Here is a 26,406-nt window from a genome sequence, read left to right as displayed (position 1 = left end):
ACACACACACACACACACATACATATATACACACACACACACACACACACACACACACACATATATACACACACACACACACACACACACACACACACATATATACACACACACACACACACACACACACATACACACACACACATACACGCACACACACACACACACACGCACACACACACGCACACACATACGCACACACATACGCACACACACACACACACACACACACACACACACACACACACGCACACACGCACACACACACATACACACATACGCACACACACATACACACACACACACACACACACACACACACACACACACACACACACACACACACACACACACACACACACACACACACACACACAGAAGAGGCCGGCATGAGGAATTTATGCGGACATTCCACTGTTTAAGGACATTTTTTTAATGAAAGACGCACGCGCAAATTCGCCGAGTCGTTTTCGTGACGACTCGGCAAATCTGTGTGCGCCGCGACAGGAAAAACACCTCCGTGTTGAAAACCATTTGTAGAATTCAGGCGGCTTTTAATGGCTTTCAACAAGTGAGTAACTGAGAAATTGTTTAACAGCTTGGGCATGTTCCAACTTGCCCGTTAAGATTTCCAACGGAGGTGTTTTTCCTGCCGCGACCCCCCGCGGTCGGGTCCAGCCCGACATGCGACTCTGCCCGCACGTTCTTTCATTACAAAATGACCGTTAACAATGGAATGTCCGAATAAACTCCTCATGCCGACTTCTTCTGAAAGTTCTCTGTTCTCTGACGACTTACTGCGTCAACAGAGCCTGAAATGTGGAAGTTTTCAACTTGAAACGGCGAGACGCTGCCGCCTCGAAGCGCAGATCGCCGTCAGGCGCCGTGGACCGTCCTTAAAGCGACACTACTAGACCAAAATCTCTCATCAGCCGTTAAAATTTTTACCGAAAACCAGCTGAATTTATTGAATGGTGTCCACTCAGTTGTGCCTTACAGTTTTGAAAAAATTTTTATCAAACAAAGCAAGTCTCTGAGCCATTCCTAAACAATGAAAAAAATCGACGAGCGGGTGGACGACTCCTCACTCAAAGACTGCCCACAGGCGAATGACGTAACCGACAGGCGTGAAAAAACTCTTGCATGCCCACGAGGGTTCAAGCATGTCTGATGTAATCACACGTGATTCAAATCCATATGGTTTTTGAAAAAATAATAAGGTCGGATACTTTTCTAATAGACCTCGTATATATACATATGTCTCTGGACATGATCCTGCTCCAGGTTTCCTTCAAACAGCACCAACAGTCCAGCGGAGGGCAGGAACGTGAGGTTAAGTGGTGTTTAACAGTCACAACAGAGAAACACACCACATGGACAGAATGTCTCAGCTGATGGAGTGTTTCTGACAGACTGGATTTGGGGTGAGCAAACGTGATCCAAGTCACGGTGCTGCTGCTCCGTTTTGTGACTGATGTTGCGTTGCTTTCTTGATGCTGCCTGAACAGCTGCTGCTCGTGTTTTGTTTTTTTAAACTGTAATTATTTCTGTAATAGTCTACCTGTCAATCACAGGTAGACCAATCAGGCGGGAGAACACGCCCATGGCCAGAGCTCCTGCGTCCTGCAATAAGGATGCGTTTTGGTGACTGTGGCCGGAGCTGAAACTCATGACTGAACAATTGAGCTCTTTCGACTCACTGACAGCAGCCTTCAGGATGCTGCACGATGCACACCAGCAATTCAACAGCACTAAAAGTGGCACCTAGAAAGAACCAGCTGGAGTGTTGTCATGGTTACATCTGTCACATTTTGGCATTTTTACAGATGAGTCACATGACTTTCATCATGAACATGCGGTTTTCAGCGTGAGGAGGAAGCGCTCCGGCGTGCTGAGGGATAAACGCTGTCAGAGCATCACACCTGTCAACAGTGTGACATGTCACACGGTTTTCTTACCTCCTGCTTCATGTTGCCATGGAGACGCAGGAAGTGGAATTCAGCCTTCTGATTGGCTAGAGGCTCAGAGAGGACAGACGAGAAGAGGAAGTGGAGAAACTCAACAGCTTCACAGCTCGAGATGAAGACAATCAGCTTTTGGTCCTGAGAAAACTGAAAAAACAAACAAATATAGCTCCAGGTTTGCACTTGCATTTACAGATGACTATTCAGGAGCTATGTTCATGTACTGTCTCAGAGCTAAGAGTGATACTGTTAAAGCCACAGAGACATTCATTGGTGATGTTGCCCCTTATGGAAAAATTAAATGTATACGTTTAAATGTACACCTTAACAACCTTATTGGTCACTACGGCAATGCATCAACTCCTCAACTACGACTGAAATCAAAGCTAGACTGCTGATACCTTCACGTTTGACAAATACCCAGTCAGTAGACAGTCTTGTGGATAGTTTAAACTCAGTGCTCAAAACTACACTTGACATGATTGCACCACCTGTGTTAAAACCACGCTCCCCCAAATCACAGTCACCTTGGTTCAATGATTACCTGCGTGACCTCAAGCATAAAACAAGAGGTCTAGAACGGAAATGGCGTCCTTCCAAATTAGAAGTATTCCACCTATTACTCTGATTTTATCAACAAAAACAAGCATAACTCAAAGTTCTTGTTCGACACAGTGGCAACACTTATTCATGGACAACCACCTGTAGTTCGCTCTCCTTTTACAGCACAAGATTTCCTGGATTACTTTGAGAAGAAAATAGAAGACATCAGGTTAAACATATCCCAGCATGCCTTAATCCAGCCACTGCTCCCTGCTATTGAGGTGGGCGCCACTACTGAGGTATTACCTAGATTTACAGAATTTGATAGTATCTCTCTAGGCATGCTGACAAAACTCGTAATGTCAACAAAAAGCACAACCTGTTTATTTGATCCTATACCAACAAAACTGTTTAAGGACCTGTGGCCCACTCTTGGACTGACTGTGCTGGAAATTATTAATCTTTCTTTAACTTCTGGATCTGTTCCTAAATGTTTTAAATCTGCAGTGATTAAACCATTACTTAAGAAACCTAATCTTGACCCTAGTGTATTGAAAAACTATCGGCCGATATCAAATCTATCATTTTGCTCTAAAATTCTGGAAAAAGTGGTGTCACGGCAGCTCGTAGACTGTTTTACTGAGAATAATCTCTTTGAGCCACTGCAGTCTGCTTTTAGAAAATATCATTCCACAGAGACAGCTCTCACTAAAGTGGTGAATGATCTTCTGCTTACAATGGATTCGGACACCACTACGGTTCTGTTGCTGTTAGATCTCAGTGCTGCATTTGATACAGTGGATCATCATATTCCACTTGATAGGTTGGAAAATCATTTTGGGATTACTGGGAGTGCCCTTGCATGGCTGACGACATAGTTGACCAGTCGTTATCACTGTGTTTTGTACAGTAACACTACCTCTAACCTCAGTGATATGAAATTTGGGGTTCAAAATTGATCATAATTGGCCTCTTTTACATCAAGCACATTAATTAAATATAAAAAATACATAAGTATGTTTTTTGTGAATATAAAGAAAATTAGAATACAAAAGCAAAAAAGACAGACATTTTAGAGTACACTATGGCTAATTTATTAAAATAATTTTTTATGATTCATTGTTTCCATTACACAACATACACTTGAGACCTCAAGTATCAGAACCATTCAAAATACGTTCAGTACACCCACTGACATTTTTTTTTGTTATTAGTACCAAATTGACAAATTTTATTTACCTTAAAGGGGAATTCCATAAAAAATTAAACTGATTACCACCCATGTTATGGAAAAACATATATTAATATGATTTTGGTAAAACTATGATTTGATGTGATTTGACATCATTTGAAGTATATTTGGGTGTAAATAGAGGGAAAAAGGGATGTGAGGCAAAATGCAAGACTGCAGCCTGTAAGTGCTTTAAGAGTGGTCAGTGTTGCATGGGTGCCTGTGGGTGCCGTGCAGAAGGCTGTTTAAACCCAAGTTGATTGCTTTAAGTAGCTAACACAACAAAACACTTCAAATGCAGTATTTTCAGTTTGGAATTTATATAGAATGTCCTTTGAATGCATTTATTTGTAATCTAATTTCAGAATTATGCAGTTTTGGATCTACATTTGGGTGATTCTTTAACTACGGGCACTATTGGCCTTGTAAATGTAATTTCCACCACACCATTGCCTTACAATATAAAGCGCCTTGGGGCAACTGTTTGTTGTGATTTGGCTCTATATACATGTGCTCTGATGTCACTGTTTATCTCCATAGAAACTACCCAAACAATCTTTCATACAAACTGTTTAAAGGGACATTACAGTGTTGTGGTGGAAATTACGGCAATAGTGTGGGACAACTACATTTTGTTTAAAAAAAATCACAACAGTTGTATGACACTGAATACCCCAATTATGTTTTGATTATTTTACTGATATTTTATTCAGAGATATTTTAAAACATTAGAAAAAACATTTTTTTTACCATTCATTTTTATCATTGAAGATCAAAAGTCTGGGTGTGGGACAAGCACAAAACGGCAATATTTGCATATAATGATGCTGAAAAAAGGTGAAAAAGTCATCATAGACTACAAGAACAAATTTCTTAACACACTTTCATTGTAAAGATAACTATAAAAGTGTGAAATTTCCCCTTTTTTCTGTTTTTCATACAATATGATCAAAGGACATAAGTGCCCGTAGTCTAAGAATCACCCATTTATTACAAGAGAAAAAAGGTACCTCTTGGAACTTACATTAACAACAATTTATAGCTCATGGCTCTGATGCTTGAACAATGAATCAGAAAATGTGATTCTAAGAAAATTGATATTTTTTTGCCCTAAGATGTCTTGTTTTGGTTGTTGTTTGTACCCTTTTCCCTCTATTTACACCCAAATATACATTGGACCATTTCTAAATTGGGGTACTAGATAGTGCTCCGACTGGGGACTCCACTGTTCTCCTGGGGGACTTCAACGCCCACGTGGGTGGTGACAGTGAGACCTGAAAGGGGGGGGGGGTGATCAGGAAGCACCGCCTCCCTGATCTGAACCCGAGTGGTGTTCAGTTGTTGGACTTCTGTGTTACCCACAGTTTGTCCATCATGAACACCATGTTCGAGCACAAGGGTGTCCATAAGTGCACGTAGCACCAGGACACACTGAGATGGAGGTCGATGATCAACTTTGTAGTCATATCATCTGACCTTTGGCCACATGTCTCAGACATCTGGGTGAAGAGAGGGGCTGAGCTGTCAACCGATCACCACCTGGCGGTGAGTTGGATCCGCTGGGAGGGGAGGAAGCCAGTCAGACCTGGCAGGCCCAAACGTATTGGGAGGGTCTGCTGGGAACAACTGGCAGAAGCCTCTGTCGGTGAGGTCTTCAACTCCCACCTCCGAGAGAGCTTCTCCCAGATCCCGGGATAGGTTGGAGACATGGAGTCCGAGTGGACCATGTTCTCCACCTCCACTGTCGATGTGGACAATCGTAGCTGTGGTCGCAAGGGCTCTGGTGCCTGTCAAGGCGGCAATCCCCGAACCCGTTGGTGGACGCCGGAAGTAAGGGATGCCGTCAAGCTGAAGAAAGAGTCCTACTTGTCTTTGTTGGTAAGTGGGACCCCAGAGGCAGCTGACAGGTACCGACAGGTCAAGTGTGCTGCAGCCTGTGCAGTCGCAGAGGCAAAAACCCAGGTCTGGGAGGAGTTCGGGGAGGCCATGGAGGAGGACCATCGGTTGACCTCAAAGAAATTCTGGCAAACCGTCCAATGCCTCAGGAGGCAGAAGGAGCTCTCCACCAACAGTGTCTACAGTGCGTGTGGAGAGCTGTTGACCCTGACTGGGGATGTTGTCAGGCGGTGGAAGGAATACTTCAAGGATCTCAAATCCCATCGTCACGTCTTCCGAAGAGGAAGCAGAGAGTGGGGACTCAGAGGTGGACTCATCCATCACCCAGGCCGAAGCGTACGAGGTGGTTAGAAAGCTCCTCGGTGGCAAGGCTCCTGGGGTGGATGAAATCCGTCCTGACTACTTTAAGTCTCTGGATGTTGTGGGACTGTTTTGGTTGACACACCTCTGCAACATTGCGTGGCGGTCGGGGACAATGCCTCCGGATTGGCAGACCGGGGTGGTGATCCCTCTGTTTAAGAAGGGGGACCGGAGGGTGTGTTCCAACTACAGGGAGATCACACTCCTCAGCCTCCCCGGTAAGGTCTAAGGTCTATTCCAGAGTACTGGAGAGGAGAATCCAACCAATAGTTGAACTTTGAATTCAGGAGGAGCAGTGTGGTTTTCGTCCTGGTTGCGGCACACTGGACCAGCTCTACACCCTCCATCGGGTGCTCGAGGGTTCATGGGACTTCGCCCAACCAGTCCACATGTGCTTTGTGGATCTGGAGAAAGCTTTCGACCGTGTCCCTCGAGGCACCCTCTGGGGTGTGCTCCGGGAGTATGGGGTCCAGGGTCCTTTGCTAAGGGCTATCCGGTCCCTGTACGACTGCAGCAGGAGCTTGGTTCGCATTGCTGGTAGTAAGTCAGATCTGTTTCCAGTGCACGTTGGCCTCCGCCAGGGCTGCCCTTTGTCACTGGTTCTGTTCATTACCTTTATGGACAGAATTTCTCGGTGCAGCCAGGGTGTAGAGGGGGTCCAGTTTGGGAACCACAGAATCTCGTCTCTGCTGTTTGCGGACAATGTGGTTCTGTTGGCTTCGTCAATTCAGGGCCTTCAGCGTGCATTGGGGTGGTTTGCAGCCGAGTGTGAAGCATCCGGGATGACAATCAGCACCTCCAAATCCGAGGCCATGATTCTCGAACTGAAAAAGGTGCTTTGCCCTCTTCAGGTCGGTGGAGTGTCCTTGCCTCAAGTGGAGGAGTTTAAGTATCTCAGGGTCTTGTTCACAAATGAGGGACGGATGGAGCGTGAGATTGACAGACACACTGGTGCAGCGGTCGCTGTATCGGGCCATCGTGGTGAAGAGAGAGCTGAGCAGGGGGGCAAAGCTCTTGATTTACCGATCGATCTACGTTCCGACTCTCGCCTATAGCCATGAGATTTGGCTCATGACCGAAAGAACAAGATCGCGAGTACAAGCGGCCGAGATGAGTTCCTCCGCAGGGTGGCTGGGCGGTCCCTTAGAGATAGGGTGAGGAGATCGGTCACTCAGGAGGAGCTCAGAGTCAAGCTGCTGCTCCTCCACGTCGAAAGGAGCCAGCTGAGGTGGCTCGGGCATCTTTTCAGGATGCCCCCTGGACGACTCGCTGGGGAGGTGTTCCGGGCACTTCCCATTGGGAGGAGGCCCCGGGGAAGACCCAGGACATGCTGGAGGGACTACGTCTCTGAGCTGGCTTGAGAATGCCTCGGGGTTCCCCCAGAGGAGCTGGGGGAGGTGTGTGTGGATAGGGAGGTCTGGGCAGCTTTGCTTGAGCTGCTGCCCCCGCGACCTAAACCCAGATGAAGCGGCAGAAAATGGATAGATGGATGGATGTTTCTCAACATTGAATTGAAAGGAATTTAGGGATTCCTTCATCTACAGTCCATAATATTATCAGAAGATTCATAACTTTCATGGACGTTGTGTCCTCCGGACAAAAGAGGAAAATGACCATCCAGACTGTTAGATTAGATTTATTGGTCCCCGTAGGGAAATTTGTCTTCACCGACTGTACAATACATCGTACATAAGACAGCGCAAAGTTCAAAAGCTAGCATCTGTGATGTATGGGGGTGTGTTAGTGCCCATGGTATGGGCATTCATTTCAAAATGAGCAAATATTTGCACAAAAACAAAGTTTATCAGTTTGAACATTAAATATCTTGTCTTTGTGGTGTGTTCAACTGAATATAGGTTGACGAGGATTTTCAAATCATTGTATTCTGTTTTTATTTACATTTTACACAACGTCCCAACTTCATTGGAATTGGGGTTGTATTTAAAAGGTGCTGTGATCCCGGAATTGTGTTCCAGAAAACAGAATGTCACTCTTAAACTTGTTGCCTACAGTGATGCAGACTGGAGCAGAATGACAAGTGCAGTGTTACAGTCTCACGGTGTTACTGGCTACTGCTTTAGTTTGAGACACGGCTTTGTCAGCTATGACAAGAAAGCCAGTACCTTGTTCACCTATTGGCTGGAAACAATCTGAAATATACACCTGTAACTATTTTTGAAGTCAATCAAGGTGCCTTTGTCCTCTCCAAAAATCCAGTTTTTCACCAATGGTGCATCGATATTCGTTATCATTTTGTCCGATCTGTACTCAGCAGTGGTGGGCACAGACAACCAAAAAATTAACTTCGATAACAGATAATCAGATAACTGAAAGATTATCTTCGATAAAGATAAAATGATAAACCACCCAAAAATGTATTGGAAGTTACAGATAACCGATAAATTCCAGTATTGTCCTTGGTATAACTGCAACTACTAACAAGCTGATTTTGAGTTTTAACACCTCGATCGCTTTTGGAAGCATCAAAAGCGACAACAGATTCAAACAATGAGTTAGCAGTTCTGTCTGTCAGCATCCTGCCCCCTGCTGGAAGCTCCAGTTTACTACATGGCTTCCAACACAGACGCCAATGAGAGAAGCCAGAAAGCTCCACTCTGCCCAATCACCGTGCTGCCGTCAGGCCGAGGTCTTGGCAAATAAAGCCCTGCTGAGTTATGGTTTGGTGTATAAATAAAATGAATACTGATAGAATAACTCCATTAATGTCAATTCTGTCATTTGTACAAAGTTAAAATATAACATATCTTTTAATGTTGAATAATGCACTAATTCTGACGTTTTGTAACGAACAAAGACAGATGGCATTCTGGGTAAAATGTGCCTCCGCTACACTGATTGGTTGACTCATTCTATGTAAACCAACACGTTAATGTGAGGTGTGTCGTGTGTTGGTGTTTACAGATAAACGTGCTTTTGTAAAATATGCCATTTTTTATTTGTATAAAAAAAAAAAAAAAAGCCAAGTTGTAATTAGATAACCGTCTGATATAACCGGTGTCAAATATAACACTGTCAACTACTGGTGCCAGTGCAAGTTTTGGCCCTTTTTCAGCTGATTTTTCATTCGTGTGAGAATTTTTTGGATCGCACGGAGTTTCAGGTTAATTGCGCGTCCTGCATCGTTTAGTATACATGGAGTAACGAGCTGCGTTTAACATCTCACGACCACCTCCTGATCGGCGATCGTATGGTCAAATGAAAATCAAACCTGTTTGATATTCTTGTGCATGTGCAAACACCACAGACCTGTCTTGTAATTTTTTTTTTTTTTTTTTTTAACTTTGATGTCTCCCATCGCGAGTTTTTGTAAAGTAAGGTTGAAAAAAAAAAAAGCATCTGTTTACGTTTTACATCTGGAAACACGAGTCCGACGTGTGGTTTTTGAACGTCAAATGTGTGTGAGAACATAAATCGGGCGCTCTGAACTTTTACACCATGCGGTTCTGTGGTACAGTATCAGCAAAGCTTGAGTCTGAGCACTGCCATGAACACTGCTGGCCAGTAGATGGCAGTAGAGACCTTGAAAACGTGCCAAAACAAAATTCCAGATAATCTGTGTTGCTACATGCTACGTTTAAGATGCATGGAATTTAATAAAAGCAAACACAAAAACCCAGAGAATATATTCAGGAGAGTTTTAGGCACTAGAGTTTAATGCTGTTGTCCTGATCAGATTGTTTCAAATGCATTCTCCTGTCGTGAATGTACTGAGATTATCGTACTGAGATTACCCTATCCTACCCATAATGTACTGCTGGGCACAGCATGCCCACACTAAAACCTTACAAATTAGCGCATTACTTTAAAACTAAAACATATATCTGATATTTTCACTTTATAAAACTTCAGAAGTGACATTAATTTAAATAACTTGTCTAAAATTAGTTTGGTTAAAATTTGAACCATAAGTTAAAAATGTATGCCTCTGGATGACTTGGGTGATATTATGTACCGTACACTCTGTTTTTAATTTACACTTTGTGTTTATTATTTACCGTACACTTTGTGTTTATTATATACCGTACAGTTTGTGTTCGGGGGCGGACATCCCGCTCACAAAGGGAAGTGACGTGTAACGTGATCACCTCCTTTCCAGGTGTAGTGAAGCCGCGTAGCCCCACCTAGCCTGCCAGGCTGGAGGTTATTGCACATGGCCTCTCCTTCGCAACTGTGTCCATAGCAGCACCTACTCGTGGTACCCCCTGTTCTCGCAGACACTGCTATGGGTGTGACCGAGTCTCCGCCGGTATAACTGGGATAGGCGGTCTGAGCCTTTGACCTGGGCAACCAGGCCATGAATCTGTTCGGGGAGAAGGAAATCTCTGATTCCAAAACCCGGGCAGATGAAGCTTGTGAACCCTGGTCGGCCATTCATCTAAGACAAGGACAGTCTGATGTAAAACCTATGACCCGAGGACCTCGCTGTCACTGTCCCAGCTTGCTAGGCCATGACAGACAAGTGTAAAGGGTGGGAACGGTATAGCGCGCACTGTCTCTCACCTTAAAAATCCTTTGCGCAGGCCTGAAGGACACATCCTCGTTTACTCCTTCCTCCTTTCTCGACCTTCACAAGCTCTGTAGCGATGGGAAAGGAGTGAAAATGGCAGGTGGAAGATGTCACTGGAAGCCGCAGTCTCAATCCTGCATACAGGCGGTTCAGGTGTATGGGTCACTTTGATGTTGACTCGGAGACAACAACATCACCCGGCAGCACCCTGAACGACCAAGCAGCCTTATTTAGGGGACAGCACTGCTTGCTCCACACGGAGAGGGGCCTAGAAAAGGTGGCCCTACCAAAGCTTGTCTCCAGAAACCCAGTTGGCTAGCAGCGGTCAACGGGCATCTTCCAATGCGGTCGAACAACAACAAGAAGGAAAGAAAGGTCTCCACCCACCTCAAAGAGAAAAGAACTAAAACTGGCATGTTGGAACATCAGAACCATGCTCGACAAAGAAGACAGCAACCGCCCCGAATGACGTTCCGCCCTTGTTGCACATGAACTCGGAAGACTGGACGTTGATATTGCCGCTCTCAATGAAATTCGATTCCCAGAAGAAGGCAGCCTGAGAGAATGTAGTGCCGGTTACACCCTCTAGTGGTCAGGCAAACCAGCAGCAGAGAGACACCTTTCAGGCATCGGCTTTATGGTCAGTAACATCAATGCCTCCAAGCTCGAGAGCTTACCAACAGGTCACTCCGACTGTATCATTTTGATGCACCTCCCTCTCCTCAAAGAGCATCACGCAACACTATTCAGTGTGTACGCTCCAACCCTTCAGGTGGATCCTGCATATAAGGACAAGTTTTACAGCGACCTGTGCAACCTCGTGAAGAACGCTCCTGCAGACGACAAGGTCATTATCCTTGGCGACTTCAACGCCAGAGTGGGTCAAGATTCAGTAGCCTGGAAAGGAATCCTTGGCAAACACGGCGTTGGAAACTGCAACAACAACGGATGTCTTCTGTTGGAGTTTTGCACCGAGCAGCAGTCCACCATCACCAATACCGTTTTTCAGCAAAAGAACAGTCTGAAAACAACCAGGACGCATCTTTGTTCTAAACATTGGCACCTGATAGACTACGTTCTAGCGCGCCAACGTGACCTTAAAGATGATGAAACTCAAGGTTGGCAGTCTTCAGTCAGCTGAAGTGAAAGCAGACTTCCAGGCTACGCTACAGTCAAGGCTTGAAGAAAGCAGCTGCCCCGATGATGCCTCTCCCGAAGTGTTCTGGAATCAATTAAAAACTATCATCTTGCAGACCTCTGAAGAAGTCCTTGGATTCTCCACAAAGAAAAACAGAGACTGGTTTGATGAGAACAACCAAGAGATCCAAGAGATGCTGAAGAAGAAGAGATCTGCGCACCTAGCACATCTAGCCCAGCGGACTTGTCCTGTGAAAAAACCTGCCTTCCGCTACACCTGTACCAACCTCCAGCACAAGCTTTGAGAGATCCAGAACGAGTGGTGGATTGCCCTCGCGGAAAAGACTCAGCTTTACGCCGGTAGAGGTGACTACAGAGGGTTCTACGAAGGCAGGCAAGATCCTGGCTAGAGTGCTTCTAAACAGACTTGTTCCCTCCATAGCAGAGCATCACCTCCCAGAGAGTCAGTGCAGTTACAGAGCCAACAGAGGCACTACCGACATGGTGTTCGTCCTTCGGCAACTCCAGGAGAAATGCCGGGAGCAGAACAGAGGGCTGTACATGACGTTCGTCAACTTGACGAAAGCTTTCGACACTGTGAGCAGAAAGGGCCTATGGCAGATCATGAAACGCCTCGGCTGTCCACCTACGTTTCTCAGCATGGTCATCCAGCTCCATGAAGACCAGAATGGCCAGGTTCGATACAGAAACGACCTCTCTCAGCCTTTCCCCATTGACAATGGGGTGAAACAGGATTGCGTGCTTGCACCGACTCTCTTCAGTATTTTCTTCAGCATGAAGCTCCGGCAGGCCTTTGAAGACCTTGATGACGTCGAGGGCGTCTACATATGATTTCGCATGGATGGCAATAGAGCACTTCGCTCTCAGACTGCAGGGTTACTTGTAGTTCCTAGGGTTTTTAAGAGTAGAATGGGAGGCAGAGCCTTCAGCTTTCAGGCTCCTCTCCTCTGGAACCAGCTCCCAATTCAGATCAGGGAGACAGACACCCTCTCTACTTTTAAGATTAGGCTTAAAACTTTCCTTTTTGCTAAAGCTTATAGTTAGGGCTGGATCAGGTGACCCTGAACCATCCCTTAGTTATGCTGCTATAGACTTAGACTGCTGGGGGGCTCCCATGATGCACTGAGTGTTTCTTTCTCTTTTTGCTCTGTATGCACCACTCTGCATTTAATCATTAGTGATTGATCTCTGCTCTCTTCCACAGCATGTCTTTTTCCTGGTTCTCTCCCTCAGCCCCAACCAGTCCCAGCAGAAGACTGCCCCTCCCTGAGCCTGGTTCTGCTGGGGGTTTCTTCCTGTTAAAAGGGAGTTTTTCCTTCCCACTGTCGCCAAGTGCTTGCTCACAGGGGGTCGTTTTGACCGTTGGGGTTTTTCTGTAATTATTATTTTTTTTTTAACTTTTTATTTGTAAGTATTTTGAACATATAACAAATGCAACATTGTGAGGTCAAAGGAGATCAACATGTCAAACCATACAGAGATTACAGATTTTATACATTCATTTTCCTGTCACAACTCTTTTAAAGTCCAGCCATTTTCTCCAGCGTCTCTTTCCCAAGTCGCCTTGTAGCCGCAGGGTATAAGTCATAGCTTCCATCATCTTAATGCTCTCTACTATAGAGATGAAAAGGCTTACAGTGGGCGGGTCTTTAGTCAACCAACATTTTGTAATAGCTTTCTTGGCTGATGCCAAGAGGATTTTCAAAAGATAGATGTCGTCTGTGGCCCACTCATCAGGGAAACATCCCAAGTACATGGATACTAGAAGGAGAGAGCATATCTCACCCATATTGGCCTCTCTTCATTGACTTCCTGTTATCATTAGTGAATTTCCTTCCCACTGTAGCCAAGTGCTTGCTCACAGGGGGTCGTTTTGACCGTTGGGGTTTTACATAATTATTGTATGGCCTTGCCTTACAATATAAGGCGCCTTGGGGCAACTGTTTGTTGTGATTTGGCGCTATATATAAAAAAAATTGATTGATTGATTGATACAAATGAACTGTCCACATTAAAGCCCAGAGTTTTGGAGCATATTTTTGTTACTTCCGTCCAAAAAAGTTATATGAATGGGTAAGACCAAAACATATGTCCGTGATCTGCCATGACCTCCCCACAGCCTCTCCAGCATACAGCAGGGGTAGTACAGAATTTAGCCTTTTGTTTGGGTGTTATAAAAAAGCGGATGATGTTTTTCCAACAAAAGTCCCGCCTGGTGTTCGAGTTTGTTGTTGTGAATTGTGTTTACCAGCTCTTTATCCACATGTCCTCTGTTATATCAATACTGATTTCCTTCTCCCATTTTTGTTTTATATAATCTGTGGAGTTCCCTTTAAATTTAATTAGGCCCTGGTATAGCTTACTTATTAGAGCTTTATTACTTCCAAGGTTATAAGCATTAGTAAAAACATTAACAATTGAGAAGTCCCTGACAGTGCAATTGCTTGTTTTTTCAGCAATATAATCACGGAGTTGCAAATATCTAAAAAAAATCTTGTCTATTAAGGCCACCAATCTCGCACAAAGTGTCAAAGGGAATTGGTTCAGACTTTTTAATAAACGTGCATGTAGCAGTCAGTCCCCGCCACACCCACTGTTTGAATCTACTATCCTGGGCAGCGGGTAAAAACTCTGGTCATATGCTGGCCATCTTAGGACTTTTATCTCTTCCTGAAGCTGTAGTTTCTTAACCAGCTCCTCCCACACCTTTAGTGCCAAGGTGATCCATTGGCTAGTTGTTGAGAAGAATTCCTTTTCATGAGTTACAAACCCCAATCTGGACTGAATTGGTATTCTTGACAGAGACATCTCAATTGTTTTCCATCGTGCACTATAGGATGGATTACACCAACAAACCAAATATTTCACCTGTGCAGATATATAATAATCCCTCAAAGAGGGAAGAGCCAACCCCCCTCTCTCCCTCGGCAACTGTAATGTACAAAACCTAACCCTTGGTCTTTTATTGAACCAAATGAATCTCGAGATGTGTTTATTCCAGTCCTGGAATTGTTTCTCAGGTATGGAAATAGGTAAAGCAAGAAACAAGTACAATAGTTTTGGGAGAATATTCATCTTAATAATCTGTATTCTGTTGCCGAAATCAAGGGGGAGCAGGCTCCAGGCACTGAGTTCGTTGTATATCTCTTTGTTTGTATGTCTATAATTCATTTCAAATATTCGGGACAAGTCTTTAGGTAAATTTACTCCCAAATATTTTATGCTAGTCGAATTCCAATTAAAATTGTATTTAGACAGGGGAGTTTGCTCTGGGGAAAAATTAAATGACATAACTTGTGTTTTATTTACATTGAGTGTATATTCTGAGTATGATCCATATGTCTCTAGCATCTTCATCAACACCAGTAGGCCCAAGGCAGGATCTGTGATTGTGATAAGGACATCATCTGCGTATAAACTCACTTTGTACTCCTCCTCGCCAATTAGGATACCCTTCACTGCTGACTCCTGACGAATTGCCTGGGCTATAGGTTCAATGAACAAGTTAAAAAGGTTTGGACTGGCCGGACACCCTTGTCTACAGCCCCGCTCCAGTACTATAGAGTTGGAAAGACTACCATTGATTTTAATTCTGGCAGTAGGTGACGAATAAAGGGCTTGGATACAATTTATGAATTCCTGGCAGAAACCAAATCTCTTCATTACTAAGTAAAGAAAATCCCAATATACCGAATCATATGCTTTTTCTGCATCTAAACTAAGAATAACTGCACTGAGTTTCCCCTTATTGATCTGTTCAATAATATGCAACGCTCTCCTAATATTGTCATGGGTTTGCCTATTTTTCAAAAAACCCCTTTGGTCCTCATCAATCAAAGAGGGCATTATAGTGTCCATTCTCCGTACTAGTATAGTTGTATATAATTTGTAGTCAAAGTTCAATACGCTTATTGGCCTATAAGATTTACAGTCGGTTTTGTCCTTTCCCTCTTTTGGTATCACGGATATAAAGGCCTCCTTCCAAGAGGGAGGTACCATTCTGCCCTTGAGGACATAAATAAAACTAGTTTGTAATAGAGGTATAAGCTTCCCCTCAAAGTTTTATACCATTCAGGAGGGAACCCATCAGTGCCTGGTGATTTGTTTGAATTAAGAGCTGATATAGCCTTATCTATTTCCTCATGGGTTATTAATGAAGTTAATCTATTATTTGCATCTGAACCAATTGATGGGAGGTCTAACGAGTTTAAAAAATCTGCTATTATACTTTCATCAACATACTTAGATCGTCTACAACCCCTGGCAAAAATTATGGAATCACCGGCCTCGGAGGATGTTCATTCAGTTGTTTAATTCTGTAGAAAAAAAGCAGATCACAGACATGACACAAAACTAAAGTCATTTCAAACGGCAACTTTCTGGATTTAAGAAACACTATAAGAAATAAGAAAAAAAAATTGTGGCAGTCAGTAACAGTTACTTTTTTTTAGATCAAGCAGAGGGAAAAAAATATGGAATCACTCAATTCTGAGGAATAAATTATGGAATCACCCTGTAAATTTTCATCCCCAAAACTAACACCTGTTAGTCTGCATCTAAAAAGGAGTGATCACACCTTGGAGAGCTGTTGCACCAAGTGGACTGACATGAATCATGGCTCCAACACGAGAGATGTCAATTGAAACAAAGGAGAGGATTATCAAACTCTTAGAGGGTAAATCATCACGCAATGTTGCAAAAGATGTTGGTTGTTCACAGTCAGCTGTGTCTAAACTCTGGACCAAATACAAACAACATGGGAAGGTTGTTAAAGGCAAACATACTAGTAGACCAAGGAAGACATCAAAGCATCAAGACAGAAAACAAAGCAATATGTCTCAAAAATCGAAAATGCACAACAAATGAGGAACGAATGGGAGGAAACCGTCTGTGACCGAACTGTAAGAAACCACCTAAAGGAAATGGGATTTACATACAGAAAAGCTAAACGAAAGCCATCATTAACACCTAAACAGAAAAAAACAAGGTTACAATGGGCTAAGGAAAAGCAATCATGGACTGTGGATGACTGGATGAAAATCATATTCAGTGATGAATCTGCATTGGGTAAGGTGATGATGCTGGAACTTTTGTTTGGTGTCGTTCCAATGAGATTTATAAAGATGACTGCCTGAAGAGAACATGTAAATTTCCACAGTCATTGATGATATGGGGCTGCATGTCAGGTAAAGGCACTGGGGAGATGGCTGTCATTACATCATCAAAATGCACAAGTTTACATTGATGTTTTGGACACTTTTCTTATCCCATCAATTGAAAGGATGTTTGGGGATGATGAAATCATTTTTCAAGATGATAATGCATCTTGCCACAGAGCAAAAACTGTGAAAACATTCCTTGCAAAAAGACACATAGGGTCAATGTCATGGCCTGCAAATAGTCCGGATCTTAATCCAATTGAAAATCTTTGGTGGAAGTTGAAGAAAATGGTCCATGACAAGGCTCCAACCTGCAAAGCTGATCTGGCAACAGCAATCAGAGAAAGTTGGAGCCAGATTGATGAAGAGTACTGTTTGTCACTCATTAAGTCCATGCCTCAGAGACTGCAAGCTGTTATAAAAGCCAGAGGTGATGCAACAAAATACTAGTGATGTGTTGGAGTGTTCTTTTGTTTTTCATGATTCCATAATTTTTTCCTCAGAATTGAGTGATTCCGTATTTTTTTCCTCTGCTTGGTCTAAAAAAGTAACCGTTACTGACTGCCACAATTTTTTTCCTGATTTCTTACAGTGTTTCTTAAAGCCAGAAAGTTGCCATTTGAAATGACTTTAGTTTTGTGTCATGTCTGTGATCTGCTTTTTTTTCCTACAAAATTAAACAACTGAATGAACATCCTCCGAGGCCGGTGATTCCATAATTTTTGCCAGGGGTTGTATATAAAGATCTATAGTAGCTTTCAAAAGCGTTATGAATTTTTTCTAGGTCAGTTACTAATTTATTATTTGTCGGGTCTCTAATTTTGTAAATAGTATTTTCAGCTTGCTGTTTTTGGATCCGCCATGCTAAGAGTTTAGTTGCTTTGGGTCCTATTTCATAGTATCTTTGTTTCATAATTCGAATATTTTTCTCTACCTCTTCACCCAAAATCCTATCTATTTCCTGTTTTATTTGTCTGATTTGATGTGTCACTGTAGTATCCTTATTAGTCAGATGTAAATGCTCTAAGATTTTTAGTCTATTTTGTAGCTGTAGCAATTCTTGTGCCTTTTTCCTCTTCATCATGGCTGCCTTGGCTATTATCTTTCCTCTAAGGACAGCTTTAGCCGCGTCCCATACAATACTTGGATTTGTTTCTCCATTATTATTGTCCTCTAAGTACTGCTCAAGCTCTGTTATATCTTTTATGAACCTGGGATCGTCCAGCATACTAGTATTTAATCTCCACAGAGTGTTTCTCTGTCTCCCATCTAAATGTAATGTTACGTAAACTCCTGAGTGGTCAGAGATATCTCTTTGACCTACTCTACAATCCCTTATCCTGTTTATATCCCTATTATACATGAAACAATAATCTATCCTTGAATACACCCCATGTCGAGCGGAGTAAAAAGTAAATCCTGGTGCTGACTTGTGAAATAATCGCCACACATCAATCAGCCCCAAGTCCCGTAAGACTCTTTTCACATGCTTCTCAACAGTTGTGTTTCTTCGGCCAGTGTTATTTGTGTCCATTTGAGGGTTTAACAATAAATTGAAATCTCCTGCACAAATAAGGGGTCCCTGAGTTTCTGTGGAAATTAAATTATACACCTTTTAAAAAAAATTCTATTTTACTCCCTGGGGGTGCATAAATGTTTAATAATGTCACATCTTTTTGGTCTATTTTACCTTTCACCAAAACAAATCTACCCTCCTCATCACTTGTGTCAGCCACAAATTCAAACTTTATTTTATTTGAAATAAGAATAGCTACTCCCCTCTTTTTGCCACTTTTGTGAGACGAATAGTATGTATGTGTAAAGCCCATTTTTTTTAGTTTCTCATGCTCTATCTTAGAGAGATGTGTTTCCTGCCAATACACTATATCCACCTTTTCCCTTTTCATTTTAGCAATTAACTTACTCCTTTTTACAGGATTGTTCAGCCCATTAACATTTAGTGACAGTATATTATAATATTTAAAGGTCATTATGTTAATTGATGAAATTCGAACTTATAAATCATCCCAGACCTCACAGCATCATAACCTGAACTTGAAACCAAATAAAAACACACAACAATCAGAAGAACTACCACAAACAAGGATAAAGCATTGTCCTTTGGTAGTAAGGGGACTGGTCACAAAGTGGGGCCCCTCATCAGCGTAGGCCAAAAAAAAAAAAAAAAACACCCTTAGCCTGATAAGGTAAATTTGGTGTGCTATAATTATGTCCTTAGGCATCAGCCCCTCCTATACTATCAAATGAGAAGGAAGATACCACTCCATATCCAAGACAGTACAATTAGCCCAGTCAAAATTAAAGTGTGGAAACAGGTGACGTCATCATTTACTTATTTGGGTGTTTCCCCGTTCCGTCCGGAATCCCCTGAGTTTCTCCCTGACATGTTGTTGAAAGTTGACCTTGCGGGATTCTTCCTGCATCTCCCACGGCAGCAACTCCGCGAGGGTCTCTCCTGTGATCTTTTTGGTCCGGGCTCCCGTGCTGATCTCGTCCACCGTTATTCCCCGCTTTCGCAGATCCTCTGCAGCCTGAATCGCGTTATTATAGAGCACACTGCCTGATGAATAATGCACTTGCATCTTACTTAACGGTGTCTGGAAGGGAATTCCATTCCCTTTCAGGGCCTTCTTGACGGGGATATACTCGCGTCTCTTTTTCTGCACTTCTGGCGCGTGGTCATGGTCGAAATAGACCTGCTTGTTTTGCACCTTTACCCCTTTTTTCCAAGCTGCGTGTAGGATCTTTTCTTTGTCGGAGAACCGAAGGAAGCGGACTATTATTGAGCGTGGGGGTGCGCTTGCTGGTGGTTTCGGTCCTGATGCACGATAAGCACGTTCAATGCAGAGGGCTCGGTCCAGGCCAATGTCAGCGCCCAGCTCACTTTTAATAAGATTTTCAACAAAGGTAGCAATGGACGTGCCCTCTAAGTCTTCAGGGACGCCGTACATCCTGATGTTTTTCCGCCTCGCACGCCCCTCCAAATCATCCACCTTGTCCTGCAAGATCCGCTGATTTTCTAGTAGTTGTATGAGGGTGTTTTTGACTCCGATGTCCCAGAGCTCCGAATCCGCAATGGTGTCCTCTACCTGCTTTACTCGCTCAGTCACCTGGTCCACTTGGTCTGCAGTGTCTCGTAGTTTTTGATTTATTTCTTTTGTAAAATCGACCATCTGTTTCTTTATGTCCTCCTGAAATTCTGTGTGGAATTCCTTAAAGTCGCTTTTCAATTCGGCTCGGAGAACGGCCACTTCAGTTGCAAAAACATCACCCACAGCGCCACGGATTACATCCAGGCCCTCGCCTCGTTCGCCATCTTGTCTCCCTGTTAGCGAACCTTCCACGCCAGCCGTGACTTCGTTCTCCATTTTACCATCGGGAATGTTCCGTCGACCGTATCTTCCCTTCTTATTTTGTCCCCACTCATTCCTATCATAGAATTTAGTAGTTTGACCTAAAATGCTGCTCTCGAGTCGGGGGAAATATGAGGCTAATGCCAGAGATCACTTTTATGCAGCCATACCGCGTTGCGCACCACCGGAAGTCTCCCGGGTTTTTCTGTAATTATTGTATGGCTTTTGCCTTATAATATAAAGCGCCTTGGGGCAACTGTTTGTTGTGATTCGGCGCTATATAAATAAAATTGATTTGATTTGATGGCAGCCTGTTCAATCTGAGGCACCTGCAGGCTTACACAAAGACACAGGAGCAACTGGTCCGAGAGCTGCTGTTTGCTGATGATGCAGCACTTGTTGCACATACTGAACCAGCGTTACAGCGCCTCACTTCCTGCTTCGCAGAGGCCGCACAGCTCTTTGGACTTGAAATCAGCCTGAAGAAGACTGAAGTGATGTATCAGCCTGCCCCCAAGGAGGATTACCACCCACCTCACATCACCATTGCCGAGACAGGGCTGAAAAACATCCACCAGTTCAGCTACCTGGGATGCACCATCACATCTGATGCCAAGATCGATAAGGACATCGACAAGCGGGTGTGGAACAACAAACACCTGAAGAAAGGCACCAAGATTGCTGTGTACAGGGCAATCATACTTACAACACTCTTGTACGGCGCTGAGTCGTGGGTTACCTACCGCCGCCACCTACAACTCCTGGAACACTTTCATCAGCGCTGTCTCCGCTCCATCCTCAACATCCATTGGAGCAACTTTGTTACAAACAATGACGTTTTGGAGCAGACTGGGATCATCAGCATTGAGGAAATGCTCCTGATAATACAGTTACAATGGGCTGGACACGTCTCCAGAATGGAAGACCATCGCCTACCCAAGATTGTAATGTACGGAGAGCTGTCCACTGGCCACTGGAACGTAGGGGCTCCAAAGAAGCGCTACAAAGATTGCCTAAAAAAGATCCTCGCCGCCTGTCGGATCAACCACTGCCGGTGGCCCTCTATTGCTGCTGACCGGGACGCCTGGAGACACTGTGTCAACCAAGCAGTCTCCTCCTTCTAAAGTTCACGCAGAGATGGCATCGAAGAAAAGATAAGAAGAAAGAACCGTGAGGTCTCAACACCACACAACCCTGATAAGACCTTCCCTTGCAGCCGCTGTGGCCGGGTCTGTGTGTCCCGCACTGGACTAGTCAGCCACCAACGAGCCTGCAACAGGCGCTGACGTCCTTCATAAATCTTCGTTCGTGAAGTCAAGCCATGAAGATGATGACTTTGTGTTTGTTATTTACTGCACACTTTGGGTTTATTATCTACCGCTCACTTTGTGTTTATTATATACCATACTTTTTATTATTTACCGCACACTTTGTGTTTATTATTTACCGCACACTTTGTGTTCTGTTTGTTTATTATTTACCACACACTTTGGGTTTATTATATACCTTACTGTTTGTGTTTATTATTTACCACACACTTTGGGTTTATTATATACCTTACTGTTTGTGTTTATTATTTCCTGCACACTTTGTGCTTATTATGTACTGCTCTGTTTGTGTTTATTATATACATTACTGTTTATTATTTACCACACACTTTGTGTTTATTATATACCATACTGTTTATTATTTACCACACACTTTGTGTTTATTATATACCATACTGTTTATTATTTACCGCACACTTTGTGTTTATTATTTACCACACACTTTGTGTTTATTATATACCATACTGTTTATTATTTACCACACACTTTGTGTTTATTATATACCATACTGTTTATTATTTACCGCACACTTTGTGTTTATTATATACCATACTGTTTATTATTTACCACACACTTTGTGTTTATTATATACCATACTGTTTATTATTTACCACACACTTTGTGTTTATTATATACCATACTGTTTATTATTTACCGCACAATTTGTGTTTATTATATACCATACTGTTTATTTACCGCACACTTTGTGTTTATTACATACCATACTGTTTATTATTTACCGCACACTTTGTGTTTATTATATACCATACTGTTTATTATTTACCACACACTTTGTGTTTATTATATACCATACTGTTTATTATTTACCACACACTTTGTGTTTATTATATGCCATACTGTTTATTATTTACCACACACTTTGTGTTTATTATATACCATACTGTTTATTATTTACCACACACTTTGTGTTTATTATATACCATACTGTTTATTATTTACCGCACACTGTGTTTATTATATACCATACTGTTTATTATTTACCGCACACTTTGTGTTTATTATTTACCACACACTTTGTGTTTATTATATACCATACTGTTTATTATTTACCACACACTTTGTGTTTATTATATACCATACTGTTTATTATTTACCACACACTTTGTGTTTATTATATACCATACTGTTTATTATTTACCGCACAATTTGTGTTTATTATATACCATACTGTTTATTATTTACCGCACACTTTGTGTTTATTATTTACCACACACTTTGTGTTTATTATATACCATACTGTTTATTATTTACCGCACACTTTGTGTTTATTATTTACCGCACACTTTGTGTTTATTATCTACCATACTGTTTATTATTTATCGCACAGTGTTCTGTTTGTTTATTATTTATCGCACACTGTGTTCTGTTTGTTTATTATTTATCGCACATTGTGTTCTGTTTGTTTATTATTTATCGCACACTGTGTTCTGTTTGTTTATTATTTATCGCACACTTTGTGTTTATTATTTACCGCACACTTTGTGTTTATTATGTACCGCACACTTTGTGTTTATTATATACCGTGCTGTTTATTATGTACCGCACACTTTGTGTTTATTATATACCGTGCTGTTTATTATGTACCGCACACTTTGTGTTTATTATATACCGTGCTGTTTATTATTTACCGCACACTTTGTGTTTATTACATACCGTACTGTTTATTATCTACCGCACACTTTGTGTTTATTATATACCGTACTGTTTGTTTATTATATACCGTACTGTTTGTGTTTATTATTTACCGCACACTTTGTGTTTATTATATACCGTACTGTTTGTTTATTATATACCGTACTGTTTGTGTTTATTTACCGCACACTTTGTGCTTATTATATACCGTACTGTTTATTATTTACCGCACACTTTGTGCTTATTATATACCGCACACTTTGTGTTTATTATTTACAGCACACTTTGTGTTTATTATTTACCATACTGTTTGTGTATTATATACCGTACTGTTTATTATGTACCGCACACTTTGTGTTTATTATATACCGTACTGTTTATTATGTACCGCACACCTTGTGTTTATTATATACCGTACTGCTTATTATTTACCGCACACTTTGTGTTTATTATGTACAATACACTTTGTACACTGTGTTTATTATATACCGTACTGCTTATTATTTACCGCACACTTTGTGTTTATTATGTACAATACACTTTGTACACTGTATTTATTATATACCGTACTGCTTATTATTTACCGCACACTTTGTGTTTATTATGTACAATACACTTTGTACACTGTGTTTATTATATACCGTACTGCTTATTATTTACCGCACACTTTGTGTTTATTATATACCGTACTGCTTATTATTTACCACACACTTTGTGTTTATTATATACCGTACTGCTTATTATTTACCACACACTTTGTTTATTACATACCGTACTGCTTATTATTTACCGCACACTTTGTGTTTATTACATACCGTACTGCTTATTTACCGCACACTTTGTGTTTATTATATACCGTACTGCTTATTATTTACCGCACACTTTGTGTTTATTACATACCGTACTGCTTATTATTTACCGCACACTTTGTGTTTATTACATACCGTACTGCTTATTATTTACCGCACACTTTGTGTTTATTACATACCGTACTGCTTATTATTTACCGCACACTTTGTGTTTATTATATACCGTACTGCTTATTATTTACCACACACTTTGTGTTTATTATATACCGTACTGTTTATTATTTACCGCACACTTTGTGTTTATTATATACCGTACTGCTTATTATTTACCACACACTTTGTGTTTATTATATACCGTACTGTTTATTATTTACCACACACTTTGTGTTTATTATGTACAATACACTTTGTACACTTTGTGTTTATTATATACCGTACTGTTTATTATTTACCACACTTTGTGTTTATTATGTACACTTTGTACACTTTGTGTTTATTATATACCGTACTGCTTATTTACCGCACACTTTGTGTTTATTATGTACAATACACTTTGTACACTTTGTGTTTATTATATACCGTACTGCTTATTTACCGCACACTTTGTGTTTATTATGTACAATACACTTTGTACACTTTGTGTTTATTATATACCGTACTGCTTATTTACCGCACACTTTGTGTTTATTATGTACAATACACTTTGTACACTTTGTGTTTATTATGTATCGCACACTTTGTGTTCATTACTGTTTATTATATACTGTACTGTTTATTATTTACTGCACAATTTGTGTTTATTTACCTTACATTTGTCCAGGATGAAAGCAGCCAAACAGACCAGGCGGATCTTACTGGGAACAGTAACCACAAACTGCTTCAGGGCCTCTGGAAGAGCAAAACTCTCAGACTGCCCAGCTGGACTGGGGTCAGAGGTCAGTATGTCAGAGGGGGCCGGACCAGACATGTAGATGCAGACGGGGTCGTTCAAACACACGTCTGCTAATCGGGTCAGACCTGAAACACACAGATCATCACGTCTGTCAGACCAGTCAGAGGACAGCACAGGAACCTGCTGGAGTCTGACCCGGTCTTGGGTCTTTGGGGTTGGTCTGTACGCTTTCTGAAAGCTGTAAGTCCACGGAGCATCTGGAAGGTTTTCACAGTGATTCACTTTAGTCTGCTCTGTGTCAGTCTGATCCCGTCAGAACTCAGAAGCTAAGCAGAGCAGGATCTGGTTAGTACTTGGATCAGGCCCGGCGCCAGAACAGCTGTATGCTTTCTCTTGGAAAAACTAAAACAGAAAATCGACATAGGAGGAGTAATTGGAGCAGTGTTTACAGTGAGACTGTAAACTGACAAATTTTAATCAAACTGTCAAAATTTAATTTCTCTCCCGCATTTTACACTAGGTGGACTCGTATTTAACACATAGAAAACAATTTGTTAGGATACAAAACTACACTTCACCTACATGTACCAATCAGATGGGACTACCACAAGGCTCAGCCCTATCTCCACTATTATTTTCTCTTTATATAAATGATTTTCCAGATTGTTGTCCACCAAATGTACTGTGCCAACTATACGCAGATGACGCAATCATTTATGTCCACTCAAAATCCAGGCTTTCATCCATCTACTGTCCTTGCTAAACAGCTCTTTAAGATGTGTGCTGAGACCACTGCCACGTCCTGCAGCCTTGTAGAGTTTCATAACACTAATGGAGCAGTTATTTTTGTCAAGTTCCAAATTCTCTGCAAGTCAATCTCTGATGTAAAAATGGGGATGAAATGGTGCAGCTAGGTCACGGAACAAGACTGAAATGTGATTCAACGCTCCCAGCATGGACATGTCTTGATTGAGAGAACAGGCAATGATCATTGATAGGACTTCTGTGGGTAGGTATGGAGGCTCATTGACTGACATAGTGAGAAATGCTGGCAAAGTGTTGGCCATAGACAGAAATTCAACATCAAACATAGGGCCAGGTTCACTGTCAGAGTGCCGGGAACAGCGTCCGACATACATGTAGGGCCGGGTTCGGTGTCAGACAGAGGGCAGGGTTCAGCGTCCGACATACATGCAGGGCCGGGTTCGGTTTCAGACAGAGGGCAGGGTTCAGCGTCCGACATACATGCAGGGCCGGGTTCGGTGTCAGACAGAGGGCAGGGTTCAGCGTCCGACATACATGCAGGGCCGGGTTCGGTGTCAGACAGAGGGCAGGGTTCAGCGTCCGACATACATGCAGGGCCGGGTTCGGTGTCAGACAGAGGGCAGGGTTCAGCGTCCGACATACATGCAGGGCCGGGTTCGGTTTCAGACAGAGGGCAGGGTTCAGCGTCCGACATACATGTAGGGCCGGGTTCGGTTTCAGACAGAGGGCAGGGTTCAGCGTCCGAC

General features: G+C 42.3%; 1 protein-coding gene across 1 annotated transcript; it reads right to left on the bottom strand.

Moving 5' to 3' along the window:
• Positions 1-1,925: 1,925 nt before the first annotated feature.
• On the bottom strand, positions 1,926-25,152 carry LOC117506303 (probable ATP-dependent RNA helicase DDX31; the record flags this gene model as incomplete). Its single annotated transcript, XM_034165791.1, has 2 exons — positions 1,926-2,111; positions 24,809-25,152. Coding segments are annotated over 2 exons (530 nt in total), but the record flags the coding sequence as incomplete, so codon positions are not given.
• Positions 25,153-26,406: the final 1,254 nt, after the last annotated feature.

Source organism: Thalassophryne amazonica, unplaced genomic scaffold (genome assembly GCF_902500255.1).
Source record: "Thalassophryne amazonica unplaced genomic scaffold, fThaAma1.1, whole genome shotgun sequence".
NCBI classification, from domain to species: domain Eukaryota; kingdom Metazoa; phylum Chordata; class Actinopteri; order Batrachoidiformes; family Batrachoididae; genus Thalassophryne; species Thalassophryne amazonica.
This window is presented reverse-complemented; position numbering and strand designations above follow the sequence as displayed.